Below are 18333 nucleotides of genomic sequence, written 5' to 3'. Positions count from 1 at the left end.
CAGTATCACTGGGCCATCATTGGGTCACTGGGCCATCATTGGGTCGCTGGGCCATCATTGGATCACTGGGTCACTGGGCCATCATTGGATCATTGGGTCACTGGGCCATCATTGGATCACTGGGTCACTGGGCCATCATTGGGTCACTGGGCCATCATTGGATCACTGGGTCATCATTGGATCACTGGGTCACTGGGCCATCATTGGATCACTGGGTCACTGGGCCATCATTGGGTCACTGGGCCTTCATTGGATCACTGTGTCATCATCGGATCAATGTGTCACTGGGTCATCATTGGATCAGTGTGTCACTGGGTCATCATTGGATCAGTGTATCACTGGGTCATCATTGAATCACTGTATCACTGGGCCATCATTGGATCACTGAGTCACTGGGCCATCATTGTGTCACTGGGCCATAATCGGATCAATGTGTCACTGGGCTATCATTGGATCAGTGTGTCACTGCTCCATCATTGGATCACTGTATCACTGGGCCATCATTGGATCACTGTGTCACTGGGCCATCATTGGATCACTGGGCCATCATTGGATCACTGTGTCACTGGGCCATCATTGTGTCACTGGGCCATCATCGGATCAATGTGTCACTGGGCAATCATTGGATCAGTGTGTCACTGCTCCATCATTGGATCACTGTATCACGGGGCCATCATTGGATCACTGTGTTACTCGGCCATCATTGTATCACTGAGCCATCTTCGGATCAAAGTGTCACTCGGCCATCATTGCTCCATCATTGGATCACTGTATCACTGGGTCATCATTGGATCACTGTGTCACTGGGCAATCATTGGATCAATGTGTCACTGCTCCATCACTGGATCATCATTGGATCACTGTATCACTGGGTCATCATTGGATCACTGTGTCACTGGGCAATCATTGGATCAGTGTGTCACTGCTCCATCACTGAATCACTGTATCATCATTGGATCACTGTATCACTGGGTCATCATTGAATCACTGGGCCATTATTGAATCACTAGGCCATTAGGTGTAATATGATAAGATGTGATGATTCTGGGGTGGCCTGCAGACCTGCTCTGCCCTCGTTGCCCTCATAGGCCCCTCCTTGGTGCAGATGCCCTCATTGCCCTCATGGGTCCCTCCTTGGTTCAGGTGCCCTCGTTGCCCTCATAGACCCCTTCTTGGTGCAGATGCCCTCGTTGCCCTCATGGACCCCTCCTTGGTGCAGATGCCCTCATTGCCCTCATGGGCCCCTCCTTGGTACAGGTGCCCTCGTTGCCCTCATGGGCCCCTCCTTATGCAGGTGCCCTCGTTGCCCTCATGGGCCCCTCCTTGGTTCAGGTGCCCTCATGGGCCCCCCTTGGTGCAGGTGCAGGGGTCCTCTTACCCGGCTCAGGTCGTTCTCCAGCTCCAGCTGTCGTCTCTCCGTCTCGCTCTGCACATACTCCCATCGCTGCATCAGTTCTGTTAGCCTGGTGTGAAGAGCGTCCAACCCGTCTCCGGGGGAGGAGAGTACGATCCCCCGTCCGGCCTCGTCCACGCACTCCACAGTGCGGCTATGAGACAACACATCGTTCCTGAGAACCTGTGGGAACACAGAGCAATATCACTCACACCACTGAGCACCAGGGGCCCGATACAGCACCACATGACTGTGGTGAGGCCAGGGACTGGAACTTCATATTCCCAGTTATGAAGGTCTCAGCAGGAATGCTAGTCTGTCTGACTTCAAAGGACCCCAGGAGAGAATTGAATACAGGTCAGCTAGGATATATACCTTTGTAGTGCAAACGCTTATTCCTGACAAGAGTATGGGGGAGCTAATTGAATCATGGCAATGAGGAATAGCTAATTGAATTACCTCTGAAGTCAGGGGAAAGCTCATGTGTTAGATCAATTACCATGCGCACCTTACAATGAGGATATTGCTGGGAAATGGATAATGAAATGTCTGATAGAAGGGAAGAGGAGATTACATGTAAATCGCCTATTTTCTGCCCTGCCCAAGTTACGTATAAATGTGTCCCTCTGTGAGAGAGGAGGGGTCTTCTGTTGAGGGTCACCAGTCGCTACAGATGGGCAGAAAGATACTAGGAACCGCCCTGGACCCATGACAGCACCCTTCCTGCCGTGTCCAGAGACCTTTGATGAAAGTGTGGTATATTCACTTTTATTCCTTTTAATTTTAATGTATCGTATTACTGCTTCCTTACTGTATTTGTCTGACTACTGTATATATATATCTTGTAACCGCGATTGTCACAAACCGATCGGAGCCACGTGTCCCTGATCCTTCCTCACAACTTCCGTGAGTTCCGGGTTTAGGATAATGTGAAGCGAGCTTATAAATTTTATATATTTATTTACTCAAAAGAGCGATGCTAGGTACAATATATACAAGCGGTTACAAGATATATATATATATACGGTAGTCAGACAAATACAGTAAGGAAGCAGTAATACGATACAGTAAAATTAAAAGGAATAAAAGTGAATATACCACACTTTCATCAAAGGTCTCTGGACACGGCAGGAGGGTGCTGTCATGGGTCCAGGGCGGTTCCTAGTATCTTTCTGCCCATCTGTAGTGACAGGTGACCCTCAACAGAAGACCCCTCCTCTCTCACAGAGGGACACATTTATACGTAACTTGGGCAGGGCAGAAAATAGGCGATTTACATGTAATCTCCTCTTCCCTTCTAGCAGACATTTCATAATCCGACCAACATGGGCCCGATACAGCGACACTGACCACCAGGGGTCCAATACCGCACCACTGATCAACAGGGGCTCAATGCAGCACTATATGATCACCAGGGGTCTGATACCGCACCACATGACCACCAGGGACCTGATACCGCATCCCTCACCACCAGAGGCCTGATACCGCATCACATGACCAACAGGGGCCGATACAGCACCACTGAGCACCAGGGGCCCGATACAACACAACATGACCAACAGGGGCCGATACCGCACCATTGAGCACCAGGGGCCCGATACAGCACTACATGACCACCAGCGGCCCGATACTGCATCACTCACCACCAGAGGGCCGATACAACATCACTGACAACCAGGAGCCCGATACAGCACCACATGACCAACAGGGGCCCGATACAACGACACTGACCACCAGGGGCCCGATACCGCATCACTCACCACCAGAGGCCCGATACCGCATCACTGACAACCAGGAGCCCGATACAGCGACACTGACCACCAGGGGCACGATACAGCACCACATGACCAACAGGGGCCGATACAGCACCACTGAGCACCAGGGGCCCGATACCGCATCATTCACCACCAGAGGCCCGATACCGCATCACTGACAACCAGGAGCCCGATACCACACCACTGACAACCAAGAGCCCGATGCAGCACCACGACCAACAGGGGCCCGATACCGCATCACTGACCAACAGGGGCCCGATACCACACCTCTGACAACCAGGGACCCGATACAGCACCACTGACCATCAGGGGCCCGATAAAGCACCACTGACCACCAGGGGCCCAATACAGCACTACATGACCACCATGGGCCCAATACAGCAGCATATGACCACCAGGGGCCCGATACCGCACTACATGACCACCAGGGGCCCAATACAGCACTACATGACCACCAGGGGCCCAATACAGCAGCATATGACAACCAGGGGCCCGATACAGCACCACTGACCACCAGGGGCCCAATACAGTGACACTGACCACCAGGGGCCCGATACAGCACCACTGACCACCAGGGGCCCAATACAGCAGCATATGACCACCAGGGGCCCGATACCGCACTACATGACCACTAGGGACCTGATACCACACCACTGACCACTAAGGGCCTTATGGTGCACCACTGACCCCCAGGGGCCTCTGTATACACAGGATTTCTCCATACATAGTACCACTTAGTCGTATTGCATACTGTGGCACATGATGGCGGGGGAATATACATCATTTGCATTAGGCCTTCAGATCACCCTGGTATATGTGAGGGGGGCACCACATCAGCTGTTGCCAGGCTACTGTCAGCTATGGGGGCAGCACTGGTCATTATAAGGTGCACATTACAATGGGATCAGGGTCACTGACCTGTACATTGTGGAGTCTGAGGCATCTGTCAGATATGACTATCACCCCCATTATGCTCACCCCTCGCCCGGTGCACTCACCTTGTGCTTTGCCAGCTCGATCTCACAGCTCTGCAGGTCGGTACAGGGGGGACGAGGACCCTGCAGCTGCTGGGCAGTGTGCGACAACCAGTTCAACAGCTCCTCCAGCTGGTTCTGGAACTGGCCCAGACCCATCAGTGCATCTTCCAACTGGTGCTGCAGAGAGGACACAGTATGAGGGCAGATACAGGGGCAGAGGAGCAGATACAGGGGCAGAGGAGCAGATACAGGGGCAGAGGAGCAGATACAGGGACAGAGCGGCAGATACAGGGACAGAGGAGCCGATACAGGGACAGAGCGGCAGATACAGGGGCAGAGGAGCAGATACAGGGGCAGAGGAGCAGATACAGGGCAGAGCAGCAGATACAGGGCAGAGCAGCAAATACAGGGACAGAGGAGCCGATACAGGGACAGAGCGGCAGATACAGGGGCAGAGGAGCAGATACAGGGGCAGAGGAGCAGATACAGGGCAGAGCAGCAAATACAGGGACAGAGGAGCCGATACAGGGACAGAGCGGCAGATACAGGGGCAGAGGAGCAGATACAGGGGCAGAGGAGCAGATACAGGGGCAGAGCGGCAGATACAGGGCAGAGCAGCAAATACAGGGACAGAGGAGCCGATACAGGGACAGAGCGGCAGATACAGGGGCAGAGGAGCAGATACAGGGGCAGAGGAGCAGATACAGGAGCGGAGCGGCAGATACAGGGCAGAGCGGCAGATACAGGGCAGAGCAGCAAATACAGGGACAGAGGAGCCGATACAGGGACAGAGCGGCAGATACAGGGGCGAAGCGGCAGATACAGGAGCAGAGCGACAGATACAGGAGCGGAGCGGCAGATACAGGGCAGAGCAGCAGATACAGGGCAGAGCAGCAAATACAGGGACAGAGGAGCCGATACAGGGACAGAGCGGCAGATACATGGGCGAAGCGGCAGATACAGGAGCAGAGCGGCAGATACAGGGGCGGAGCAGCAGACACAGGAGCAGCAGACACAGGAGCAGCAGGTACAGGAGCAGCAGATACAGGAGCGGAGCGGCAGATACAGGGCAGAGAAGCAGATACAGGGCAGAGCAGCAGATACAGGGACAGAGGAGCCGATACAGGGACAGAGCGGCAGATACAGGGGCAGAGGAGCAGATACAGGAGCGGAGCGGCAGATACAGGGGCAGAGGAGCAGATACAGGGGCAGAGGAGCAGATACAGGAGCGGAGCGGCAGATATAGGGGCAGAGGAGCAGATACAGGGGCAGAGGAGCAGATACAGGAGCAGAGCGGCAGATATAGGGGCAGAGGAGCAGATACAGGGGCAGAGGAGCAGATACAGGGGCAGAGGAGCAGATACAGGGCAGAGCAGCAAATACAGGGACAGAGCGGCAGATACAGGGGCGAAGCGGCAGATACAGGAGCAGAGCGGCAGATACAGGGGCGGAGCAGCAGACACAGGGGCAGAGCAGCAGATACAGGAGCGGAGCGGCAGATACAGGGCAGAGCGGCAGATACAGGGCAGAGCAGCAAATACAGGGACAGAGCGGCAGATACAGGGGCGAAGCGGCAGATACAGGAGCAGAGCGGCAGATACAGGGGCGGAGCAGCAGACACAGGAGCAGCAGACACAGGAGCAGCAGATACAGGGGCGGAGCGGCAGATACAGGGACGGAGCGGCAGATACAGGAGCGGAGCGGCAGATACAGGAGCGGAGCGGCAGATACAGGGCAGAGCGGCAGATACAGGGGCAGAGCAGCAGATACAGGAGAGGAGCGGCAGATACAGGGCAGAGCGGCAGATACAGGGCAGAGCAGCAAATACAGGGACAGAGGAGCCGATACAGGGACAGAGCGGCTGATACAGGGGCGAAGCGGCAGATACAGGAGCAGAGCGGCAGATACAGGGGCGGAGCAGCAGACACAGGAGCAGCAGACACAGGAGCAGCAGATACAGGGGCGGAGCGGCAGATACAGGAGCGGAGCGGCAGATACAGGAGCGGAGCAGCAGATACAGGGGCGGAGCGGCAGATACAGGGGCGGAGAGGCAGATACAGGGGCGGAACGGCAGATACAGGGGCGGAGCGGCAAATACAGGGGCAGAGCGGCAGATACAGGGATAGGAGAGCCGATACAGGGGCGGAGCGGCAGATACAGGGGCAGAGAGGCAGAGACAGGGGCAGAGAGGCAGATACAGGGATAGAGGAGCCGATACAGGGGTGGAGTGGCAGATACAGAGGCAGATACAGGGGCAAAGAGGCAGATACAAGGGCAGACGGGCAGATACAGAGGAAGAGGCACAGATACAGGGGTGGTCGGACGGGCAGATACAGGGGTAGATACAAGGGCAGAGCGGCAAATACAGAGGTAGATGGGCAGATACAGGGGCAGAGCAGCAGTTAAAGGGGCGGAGAGGCAGATAAAGGGGCAGATACAGGGGCAGAGCGGTAGATACAGGGGTAGAGGGGTAAATACAGGGGCAGACCGGCAGATACAGGGGCAGACCGGCAGATATAGGGGAAGAGGGCAGATATAGGGGCAGAGAGTCAGATAGAGATGCAGAGCGGCAGACACAGGGGCAGAGCAGCAGACACAGGGGCAGAGCAGCAGATACAGGGGCAGAGCAGTAGATACAGGGGCAGAGCAGCAGATACAGGGGCAGAGCAGCAGATATAGGGGCAGATACAGGGGCAAATACAGGAGCAGAGTGGCAGATTCAGGGGCAGAGCAGTAGATACAGGAGCACAGTGGCAGATATAGGGGCAGATACATATGCAGAGCGGCAGATACGGGGCAGATACAAGAGCAGAGCAGCAGATAAAGGGGCAGAGTGGCAGATAAAGGAGCAGAGCAGCAGATACAGGGGCTGAGCAGAAGATATAGGGGCAGATACAGATGCAGGGCGGCAGATACAGGAGCAGAGTGGCAGATACAGGGGCTGAGCAGTAGATACAGGGGCATAGTGGCAGATATAGGGGCAGATACAGATGCAGAGCAGCAGATACAGGGGCAGATTCAAGAGCAGAGCAGCAGACACAGGGGCGAACGGGCAGATGCAGAGGAAGAGGCACAGATACAGGGACGGTCGGACGAGCAGATATAAGGGCAGAGCAACAGATACAGGGGCAGACTGACAGATACAGGGGCAGAGAGGCAGATACAGGGGCAGAGTGGCAGATATAGGGGCAGATACATGAGTAGAGCAGCAGATACAGGGGTAGAGCGGAAAATATAGGAGCAGATACAAGAGTAGAGCGGCAGGGGCAGAAGGGCAGATACTGGGGCGGAGCGTCAGATACAGGGGCGGAGCGTCAGATACAGGGGCAGAGCGGCAGATACAGGGGCAGAGCGGCAGATACAGGGGCAGAGCGGAAGATACAGGGGCAGAGCGGAAGATACAGGGGAAAAGCGGAAGATACAGGGGCAGAGCGGCAGATACAGCGGCAGAATGGCAGATACAGGAGCAGAGCGGCAGATACAGGAGCAGAGCGGCACATACAAGAGCAGAGCAGCAGATATAAGGGCAGATACGGATGAAGTGCGTCAGATACAGGAGTAGAGCGGCAGATACAGGGGCATAGTGGCAGATATAGGGACAGATACAGATGCAGAGCGGCAGATACAGGGGCAGATACAAAAGCAGAGTGGCAGATACAGGCGCAGATAAAGGAGCAGAGAGGCAGATACAGGGGCAGAGTGGCAGATATAGGGGCAGATACAGCAGCAGAGCAGCAGATACAGGGGAAGATACAGGAGCTGATGGGCAGGGGAAGAGGCACAGATACAGGGGTGGTTGAACGAGCAGAAATAGGGGCAGAGCGGCAAATACAGGGGCAGACCAGAAGATACAGATGCAGAGGGGCAGATACAGGGGAAGAGGCACAGATACAGGGGCAGTCAGACGGGCCGATACAGGGGCGGAGCGGCACATATAGGAGTGAAGTAGCAGATACAGGAGCAGAGCAGCAGATACAGGGGCAGATACAGTGGCAGAGCGGCAGATATAGGAGCAGATACAAGAGCAGAGCAGAAGATACAGGGGAAGAGGTACAGATACAGGGGCAGTGGGACGGGCAGATACAGGAGCAGACCAGCAGATACAGGGGCAGAGCGGCAGATAAAGGGGCAGAGCAGCAGATGCAGGGGCAGACAGCAGATACAGAGGCGGATAGGCAGATACAGGGGCAGAGCGGCAGATACAGGGGCGGAGCGGCATATATAGGAGCAGAGCGACAGATAAAGGGGCTGATCAGCAGATGCAGGGGCAGACAGCAGATACAGAGGCGGAGAGGCACAGATACAAGGGCGGTCGGATGGGCAAATACAGGGGCAAAGGTGCAGATACAAAAGCAGAGCAGCAGAGACAGGGGCAGACGGCAGATACAGGGGCGGAGCGGCACACACAGGGGTAAAGTGGCAGATACAGGGGCAGATGCAGAAGCAGAGCGGCAGATTCAGGGGCAGAGCGGCAGATACAGGGGCAGAGCGGCAGATACAGGGGCAGAGCGGCAGATATAGGGGCAGATACTGGAGCAGAGTGGCAGATACAGAGGCAGAGCGGCAGATACAGGTGTAGAGCGGCAGATACAAGGGTAGAGCGGCAGATATAGGGGCAGATATAAGGGCAGATACAGGGGCAGAGCAGCAAAAACGGGCAGAGGGGCAGATGGGCAGATAGAGGGGCAAAGTGACAGATATAGGAGCAGAGCAGCAGATACAGGAGCAGAGCAGCAGAGCGGTAGATACAGAGGCAAAGCAGCAGATACAGAGGCAAAGCAGCAGATACAGGGGCAGAGCGGCAGATACAGGGGCAGAGCGGCAGATACAGGGGCAGAGCGGCAGATACAGAGGGAGAGGGGCAGATACAAGGGCAGAGCGGCAAATACAGGGGCAGATGAGCAGATACAGGGTTGGAGTGGCAGATACAGAGGCAGAGCGGCAGTTACAGAGGCAGAGGGACATATAAAAGGGCAGAGAGGCAGTTACAGAGGGGCAGATAAAAGGGCAGAGAGGCAGATACAGGGGCAGATACAGGGGCAGAGCGGCAGATACAGGGGAAGGTCGGCAGACATAGGGGGAGAGGGCAGATACAGGGGCAGACTGACAGATACAGGGGCAGACCGGCAGATACAGGGGCAAAGCGGCAGATACAGGGGCAGATACAGAGACATAGCGGCAGATACAGGGGCAGAGTGGCAGATACAGGGGCAGACTGGCAGATACAGGGGCAAAGCATCAGATACAGGGACAGAGTGGCAGATATAGGGGCCGAGTGGCAGACACAAGGGCAGAGCGGCAGATACAAGGGCAGAGCGGCAGATATAGGGGCAGATAGAGGAGTAGAGCAGCAGATACAGGGGTAGAGCGGCAAATATAGGAGCAGATACAAGGGTAGAACGGCAGATACAGGGGCAGAAGGGCAGATACAGGGGCGGAGCTGCAGATACAGGGGCAGAATGGCAGATACAGGGGCAGAAGGGCAGATACAGGAGCAGAGCAGCAGATACAGGGGCAGAATGGCAGATACAGGAGCAGAGCGGCAGATACAGGAGCAGAGCAGCAGATACAGGGGCAGAGCAGCAGATATAAGGGCAGATACAGATGAAGTGCGTCAGATACAGGAGCAGAGCAGCAGATACAGGGGCAAACCGACAGGGGCAGAGCGGCAGATACAGGGGCAGAGCGGAAGATACAGGGGTAGAGCGATAGATACAGGGGCAGAGCGGCAGATACAGGGGCAGAGCGGCAGATACAGGGGCAGAGCGGCATATACAGGGGCAGAGTGGCAGATATAGGGGCTGAGGGGCAGATACAGGGGCAGAGTGGAAGATACAGGGGCACAGCGGAAGATACAGGGGCACAGCGGAAGATACAGGGGCTGACATACAGATACGGGTCAGATATACAGACATAGGGGAGGACAAACAAACAGAATGACGGAAATACAGATTCAGGGGTGGACAGGCAGATACAGAGGCGGACAGGCAGATACAAGGGCGGACAGGCAGATACAGGGGCGGACAGGCAGATACAAGGGCGGACAGGCAGATACAAGGGCGGATAGGCAGATACAGGGGCGGACAGGCAGATACAAGGGCGGACAGGCAGATACAGGGGCGGACAGGCAGATACAGGGGCGGACAGGCAGATACAAGGGCGGACAGGCAGATACAAGGGCGGACAGGCAGATACAAGGGCGGACAGGCAGATACAGGGGCGGACAGGCAGATACAGGGGCAGACAGGCAGATACAGGGGCAGACAGGCAGATACAGGGGCGGACAGGCAGATACCGGGGCGGACAGGCAGATACAGGGGCGGACTGGCAGATACAGTGGCAGACAAGCATATAAAAGGGCGTACAGGCAGATACAGGGGCGGACAGACCGATACAATAGCAGACCGGCATATACAGGGACAGACATACTATACGGTTACAGGGGTGGACAGGCAGATACAAGGGCAGACCGGCAGATACAGGGTCAGATATAGGGGCAGATATAGGGGCAGGGGGGCAGATGCAAGGACGGACAGGCAGATACAGGGGCGGACAGGCAGATACAGGGGTGACATACTATACGGTTACAGGGGTGGACAGGCAGATACAAGGGCAGACCGGCAGATACAGGGGCAGATACAGGGGCAGGGGTGCAGATACAAGGACGGACAGGCAGATACAGGGGTGACATACTATATGGGTACAGGGGCCCTCCACCAGCTTAATAAATGGAACGGAGCCAGAGTTTGGTACTATGGGAGGGGGAACATGAGCTTGGGCCTCCCCGATATCTGCACTGACAGGAGGTGGCGCTATAGTTACATCCATATTGTTGAGGGTACTTGTGGCTGTGACAGCAGTACATAGACTGCCCCACACAGTCCTCACCTGCCGGTTCACCGTCTCATCCTCCAGCCGGTCCCAGCGCTCTCTGAAGTCACACAGCGGAGCTTCCCCCGACCTGCCCAGGTTCTGGTGCCCGATGCTCTCTAGCTCCACCCGGTGTTGATAGAGTTCTCTCTTAAAGTCCTGATCCAAAAAGAAGCCGCGCACCAGTTACAGGTTGTGTCACCGCACAGCGCTGGTCTGTCCTCCAGGACGCTGACCGTGACATCCACTCATCTGTGTCACGTCCGTCGGCCGAGTGATGTCTGACGTTTCTCAGCACAGAATGGATGTCTTTAATACAGAGGATATAAAAGTCTAAACGTCCCTGATAAAATCATAGGGTTTCGTCACGTAAAGAAATCTTTTCAGATGGAAAAAGAGAAATAAAGCCGTATAATAATGCGGTTGCATAAATCTGCACGTCCTTACACTGATACTTTGTTGCAGTCCCTGTGAGTTTCTGGCAGCGTTCAGTCTTTCTGGGTCGGGGTCTATCAGCGCGGGTCATCTAGAATTGGCGATCTTTGCCCGCTCCTCCTTGCAGCAGCTCCACATCTGTCAGATTGTGGGGGGCAGCTCCTGTGTACAGCGCCCTCTTCAGGTCACCACAGATTGTCCCTTGGGTTCAGCACTGGGCTCAGCCGTTCCAGAACTTCCATCTGCTCCTGGAGAAACCGTTCTCTTAGTGATTTGGAGGTCGCTCAGGGTTGTTGTCTGCTGGAGGCTTTGGCAGAACATTGCTGATCTGGATGTCGTTCTTTCTAAAAAAAAATGTTTTCATCTTCTCCCCTCCTCCACAGGCCGGAGATATGAGGAATACAGGAGATTGTGGTCACATGCAGGACACAACCAGGACTGGCCAGAAATCCCTGCAGCTCCTTTAATGTTGCTGTCGGCCTACAGGACAAATTCTCTTCTTGTCTTTCCTTCATTTTTGAGGGACGTCCAGTTCTCGGTAATGTCGCTGTTGTTCCTGATTTCAGCTTCTTCTCAGTGATGTCTTCACAGTGTCAATGACGGATCTGATGCCTGGGAAATGTTTTGTCCCTTCCCCTGACTGATAACTTTCCGCACTCAGATCCTTTGCTGTGTTGTCAGCTGTTTACAAACCAGAAAATGTCTGGAAAATCCTCCTAGAGCAGCGGCACTTCCTCTGGGGTTAATCAGAATCGCTGTAAGTGACGGCGGCCGAGCGATGACTACTCTGTAACATGGAGGGATGCGAGCACAGCCACAGCCCTGATTATAAGAGGGTGTACTCACTTCTGCAACCATTATTGTAGTTTGTTATTTCTCTTTTCCATCCAAAAAGATTTCAGTCTCTTCTTCTCTGGATTTGACAGTGAGGTCCGTGTGACTTAGAGCAGCTCCTAGTCTCAGCCGTGTCTCACTATGATGACACCTGATGAAGAACTGATTTATGTCTCTACAATAGTAACGCTGATATGGAGGTGTAAATCCAACCGAGCAGTGATCCGCATTGACATGAGGACTTCTATTCCAGGCACCTCCAGCGCTGCACTCACTATTCTGCTGTTACATCGTGTCTTAACCTCCAGTCACCTCCAGCGCTGCACTCACTATTCTGCTGTTACATCGTGTCTTAACCTCCAGTCACCTCCAGAGCTGCACTCACTATTCTGCTGTTACATCGTGTCTTAACCTCCAGTCACCTCCAGAGCTGCACTCACTATTCTGCGGTTACATCGTGTCTTAACCTCCAGTCACCTCCAGAGCTGCACTCACTATTCTGCGGTTACATCGTGCCTTATCCTCCAGTCACCTCCAGAGCTGTACTCACTATTCTGCTGTTACATCGTGTCTTATCCTCCAGTCACCTCCAGAGCTGCAGTCACTATTCTGCTGTTACATCATGTCTTATCCTCCAGTCACCTCCAGAGCTGCGGTCACTATTCCCCTGTTACATCATGTCTTATCCTCCAGTCACCTCCAGAGCTGCAGTCATTATTCTGCGGTTACATCATGTCTTATCCTGCAGTCACCTCCAGAGCTGCAGTCACCATTCTGCTGTTACATCATGTCTTATCCTGCAGTCACCTCCAGACCTGCAGTCACCATTCTGCTTTTACATCATGCCTTATCCTCCAGTCACCTCCAGAGCTGCACTCACTATTCTGCTGTTACATCATGTCTTATCCTCCAGTCACCTCCAGAGCTGCAGTCATTATTCTGCGGTTACATCATGTCTTATCCACCAGTCACCTCCAGAGCTGCAGTCACTATTCTGCTGTTACATCATGTCTTATCCTCCAGTCACCTCCAGAGCTGCAGTCATTATTCTGCGGTTACATCATGTCTTATCCACCAGTCACCTCCAGAGCTGCAGTCACTATTCTGCTGCTACATCGTGTCTTATCCTCCAGTCACCTCCAGCGCTGCACTTGCTATTCTGCTCTACATCATGTCTTATCCTCCAGTCACCTCCAGAGCTGCGGTCACTATTCTGCTGTTGCATCAGGTCTTATCCTCCAGTCACCGCCAGCGCTGCACTCACTATTCTGCTGCTACATCATGTCTTATCCTCCAGTCACCTCCAGAGCTGCGGTCACTATTCCGCTGTCACATCATGTCTTATCCTCCAGTCACCTCCAGAGCTGCACTCACAATTCTGCTGCTACATCGTGTCTTATCCTCCAGTCACCGCCAGCACTGCACTCACTATTCTGCTGTTACATCATGTCTTATCGTCCAGTCACCTCCAGAGCTGCAGTCACTATTCTGCTGTTACATCATGTCTTATCGTCCAGTCACCTCCAGAGCTGCGGTCACTATTCCGCTGTGACATCATGTCTTATCCTCCAGTCACCTCCAGAGCTGCAGTCACTATTCTGCTGTTACATCGTGTCTTATCCTCCAGTCACCTCCAGAGCTGCACTCACTATTCTGCTTTTACATCATGTCTTATCCTCCAGTCACCTCCAGAGCTGCACTCACTATTCTGCTGTTACATCATGTCTTATCCTCCAGTCACCTCCAGAGTTGCACTCACTATTCTGCTGTTACATCATGTCTTATCCTCCAGTCACCTTCAGAGCTGCAGTCACTATTCTGCTGTTACATCGTATCTTATCCTCCAGTCACCTCCAGAGCTGCAGTCACTATTCTGCTTTTACATCATGTCTTATCCTCCAGTCACCTCCAGAGCTGCGGTCACTATTCTGCTGTTACATCGTGTCTTATCCTCCAGTCACATCCAGAGCTGCAGTCACTATTCTGCTGGTATTAAAAGACTGCAGTGAGCCTTCAGAGCAGGAGCTGTGATGAGTGGGGATGTGAGTTGTGTAGATCAGAGGCCGGGGGCCTGGGTTAACTGCCTGCACCCCACCCCGCTGTGGACAGGTAAGTGAAGCAGGTGATCTGATGGAGAGCAGACATGGAGGGGGCAGAGCGGCATTACCAGGCAGCTGTCACTGCTGGAGAACCATATTGTCCAGCCGAGGTGTCCTGTACGCCCCCATTGGCACAGAGGTGGTACACACGGGGGCATCAGTCTGTACGCCACAGATCCCGTGGATCTGTCCATGATCCGGGAGCAGATTCGTATTTATGGTAAAATTGCCAACGCTTTGCTGATGATGCCCAGGAGGCGACATCTCCCCAAGTTATGGATCCACCATGTGTGGGGGGACCCTGGGGGGACACATGACCCAGAGCAGAAATGAGGACTACAAGCGGATCAGGATGGAATCTGACCTGAGCGGAGGAGGGGTCTGGGGAGACCCTCATATAACTTGTTATCTAAGGAATATCGGGTCACACCTGAGACCCCCATGCGCGTGGTCGCCCCATACTACAACCTTCTGGGCGGTGTTTTCCCTACACCCGACCCCCCGGTCCCGTTGTGTCAGGTTTCTTCATTTTCCCTGGACCCTATAAGCGCTGAGCTTCTTATTCAATCTAAGATGGAACACGTTTGTCTCGACGCTGTAACGTCCCCACAATCCCGAGAAAAGAAAGTATCTGGGATGTGTTCCCCCATAACCAGACTGTAAGTGGTGATCCGTGCAGCAGCTCGGGAAAGCTGGGTGCCCGTGTGCCAGTGCTGCCTGGTAAAAGCAGTAAGGGCAGCATATAGTGAGCCGTGGATGTGGGGTCCGTCTGGGGGTGCACTTGGCCTATAGTGAGTAGGGGGCCGAGCCCCTATTTACGGTCACGTCTGAAGCACGTCTCGGGTGGTGTTCATGACAGCCAGCAGAATTATAAATACAGCTCCGAGGGTCACTGGACGGTCGTCCATACATGGTGTACCACACCTCATTCATGTAGGGGCCAATTTTGGGGCTCACCTTCAGCTCCGACAGCTGACGCTTCACCATGTCCAGGTCTCCCTCCACCAGGAACTCCTCGGAGAGCCGGGCTTCAGCGCTGAGCAGCCATTCCTGCAGCCGCTGCGGAGAGAGCCATGGGTCCTCTGTGATTCCTGCCTCTGGACCAGGGCATCAGAGACTTATGGGTCAGAGACGTACCTGGACGGTCTCCTGGTAGCGGACGGTGGCCTTCAGCTGCTCCTCCAGGCGGGTGTAACGCTCTCCCCAAAGCTTGTTCACACTGTTCCAGATGCCGTAGATCTGCGGGAGGATCAGACTGGATTTCATGGATCTGATAAACTCCAGATCTGTGATATAGAGAGAAGAGCGAGTCGCTGCCAGATCCTGTGTCATCCTGGCTCCTCTGTTCTCCTCCAGACTCCTCTGTCTTCCACCTCCTCCTTCTCTGTCCTCCACCTCCTCCAGACTCCTCGGTCCTCCACACTCCTCTGTACTCCACCTCCTCCAGACTCCTCTGTCCTCCACCTCCTCCAGACTCCTCTGTCCTCCACCTCCTCCAGACTCCTCTGTCCTCCACACTCCTCTGTCCTCCACCTCCTCCAAACGCCTCTATCGTCCACCTCCTCCAGACTCCTCTGTCCTCCACACTCCTCTGTCCTCCACCTCCTCCTCTGCCCTCCATCTCCTCCTCCTCCAGACTCCTCTGTCCTCCACCTCCTTTTTCTCCAGACTCCTCTGTCCTCCATCTGCTCCTCTTCCAGACTCCTCTGTCCTCCACCTCCTCCAAACTCCTCTGTCCTCCACATCCTCCTCCTCTGTCCTCCATCTCCTCCTCCAAACTCCTCTGTCCTCCACCTCCTGTCCTCCATCTCCTCCTCCTCCATACCCCTCTGTCCTCCATCTCCTCTTCTTCCAAACTCCTCTGTCCTCCTCCTCCTCTGTCCTCCATCTCCTCCTCCAGACCCCTCTGTCTTCCATCTCCTCCTCCTCCAAACTCCTCTGTCCTTCACCTCCTTCTCCTCCAGACCACTCTGTCCTCCATCTCCTCCAGACTCCTCTATCCCTCCACCTCCTCCAAACTCCTCTGTCTTCCATCTCCTACTCCAGACCACTCTGTCCTCCATCTCCTCCTCCTCCAGACTCCTCTGTCCTCCACCTCCTCCAGACTCCTTTGTCCTCCACCTCCTCTGTCCTCCATCTCTATCTCCTCCAGACCCCTCTGTCGTCCTCCTCCTCCAGACTCCTCTGTCCTCCACCTCCTCCAGACTCCTCTGTCCTCCACCTCTGTCCTCCATCTCCTTCTCCTCCAGACCCCTCTGTCCTCCATCTCCTCCTCCTCCAAACCCCTCAGACATCCATCTCCTCCTCCAGACTCCTTTGTCCTCCACCTCCTCCTCCAGACTCCTCTGTTGTCCACCTCCTCTGTCCTCAATCTACTTCTCCTCCAGACCCCTCTGTTCTCCCTTCTCCTCCAGACCCCTCTGTCCTCCCTTCTCCTCCAGACTCCTCTGTCCTCCCTTCTACTCTAGACTCCTCTGTCCTCCACACTCCTCTGCTGTCCACCCTCCAGACTCATCTGTCCTCTGACATTCCCTCGGTGTGCGGAGCCCATGGCTCGTGGCCCTCGGCCTCTTCTCACCTCATCCAGGCTCTTGGTCACATCTGGTTTGTCCATGTCCCCGCAGGATGACATGAGCTCCACTCCCAGCGACCCCAACATGTCCAGGTCGTTCTGCAGGTTGTCAATGTCTTCCCGCAGAGCCTGACAACAGAGAATACGGAAGATCAAAGGATCTCATACTCAGTGTGATGGTGGAAACAGGAGCATTATGTAGTGATCACAGGTGTATGTGGAGCATGAGTCCATCCTCTACCCTCCGTAGGTTGCTCCCCCTGTGCCCGATACCTACCTGCATGGCATCAAGTCTGGTCCGGATGGAGTCCGGGTCAGAAGCGGGCTCCTCTGTGTCCAGAACCATTTGCTGAGTGTCACTGAGGGTCAGAGCCAAATCTGAGAGTCCGTTCCAGAAGCGTTCAGCCAACATTAGTAGCCCAGAGAGCCAGCGATCCCGCTCCTCTGCCCGTCCACACAATCGCTGCCACTGTGCCCGGAACTCTGCCGTGCGCTGCGTGATTCCTGAAATGGAAGCGGAGCTCAGCGCATGACCGGTGGTTAGAAGCCTCTCTAATCCTACAGGGGCCCGGGGACAGGGGCCCGAGGACAGAGGCCTGGGGACAGGGGCCCGGGGACAGGGGCCTGGGGACAGAGGCCTGGGGATAGGGGCCCGGGGACAGAGGCCTGGGGACAGGGGCCCGAGGACAGAGGCCTGGGGACAGGGGCCCAGGGACAGAGGCCCAGGAACAGAGGCCTGGGGATAGGGGCCCGGGGACAGAGGCCTGGGGACAGAGGCCTGGGGATAGAGGCCCGGGGACAGAGGCCTGGGGACAGGGGCCTGGGGACAGAGGCCTGGGGACAGGGGCCCGAGGACAGAGGCCTGGGGACAGGGGCCCAGGGACAGAGGCCCGGGGACAGAGGCCTGGGGATAGGGGCCCGGGGACAGAGGCCTGGGGACAGAGGCCTGGGGACAGAGGCCCGGGGACAGAGGCCTGGGGACAGGGGCCTGGGGATAGAGGCCTGGGGACAGGAGCCCGGGGACAGAGGCCTGGGGACAGGGGCCCGGGGACAGAGGCCTGGGGACAGGAGCCCGGGGACAGAGGCCCGGGGACAGAGGCCTGGGGACAGGGGCCCGGGAACAGAGGCCTGGGGACAGGGGCCCAGGGACAGAGGCCCGGGGACAGAGGCCTGGGGACAGGGGCCTGGGGACAGAGGCCTGGGGACAGGAGCCCGGGGACAGAGGCCTGGGGACAGGGGCCCGGGGACAGGGGCCCGGGGACAGAGGCCTGGGGACAGAGGCCCGAGGACAGAGGCCTGGGGACAGAGGCCCGGGGACAGAGGCCTGGGGACAGGGGCCTGGGGACAGGGGCCCGGGGACAGAGGCCCGTGGACAGAG

The 18333-nt window shown here is 55.6% G+C and overlaps 1 protein-coding gene across 5 annotated transcripts in view; it reads right to left on the bottom strand.

Annotated features, from left to right (window-relative positions):
- The window catches only part of LOC141266152 (microtubule-actin cross-linking factor 1, isoforms 6/7-like), a 368828-nt gene that overhangs the window by 294513 nt on the left and 55982 nt on the right, over nt 1–18333 (bottom strand). For all 5 annotated transcript variants that reach the window (XR_012320208.1, XR_012320209.1, XM_073680138.1 and 2 more), the window contains exons 13-19: nt 17233–17459; nt 16962–17084; nt 15521–15622; nt 15341–15442; nt 11034–11174; nt 4167–4322; nt 1379–1576 (exon numbers count right to left, since the gene is read on the bottom strand). Coding sequence is in view for 3 of the 5 variants with exons in the window: in XM_073680138.1 (XP_073536239.1) it covers nt 1379–1576; nt 4167–4322; nt 11034–11174; nt 15341–15442; nt 15521–15622; nt 16962–17084; nt 17233–17459 (1049 nt within the window). In the remaining 2 variants the exon portion in view is untranslated. The remainder of the gene's footprint in view (nt 1–1378; nt 1577–4166; nt 4323–11033; nt 11175–15340; nt 15443–15520; nt 15623–16961; nt 17085–17232; nt 17460–18333) is intronic.

This window comes from Phyllobates terribilis, unplaced genomic scaffold, assembly GCF_046119375.1.
Source record: "Phyllobates terribilis strain yellow unplaced genomic scaffold, ASM4611937v1 Scaffold_4__5_contigs__length_816908805, whole genome shotgun sequence".
NCBI lineage: Eukaryota > Metazoa > Chordata > Amphibia > Anura > Dendrobatidae > Phyllobates > Phyllobates terribilis.
This window is presented reverse-complemented; position numbering and strand designations above follow the sequence as displayed.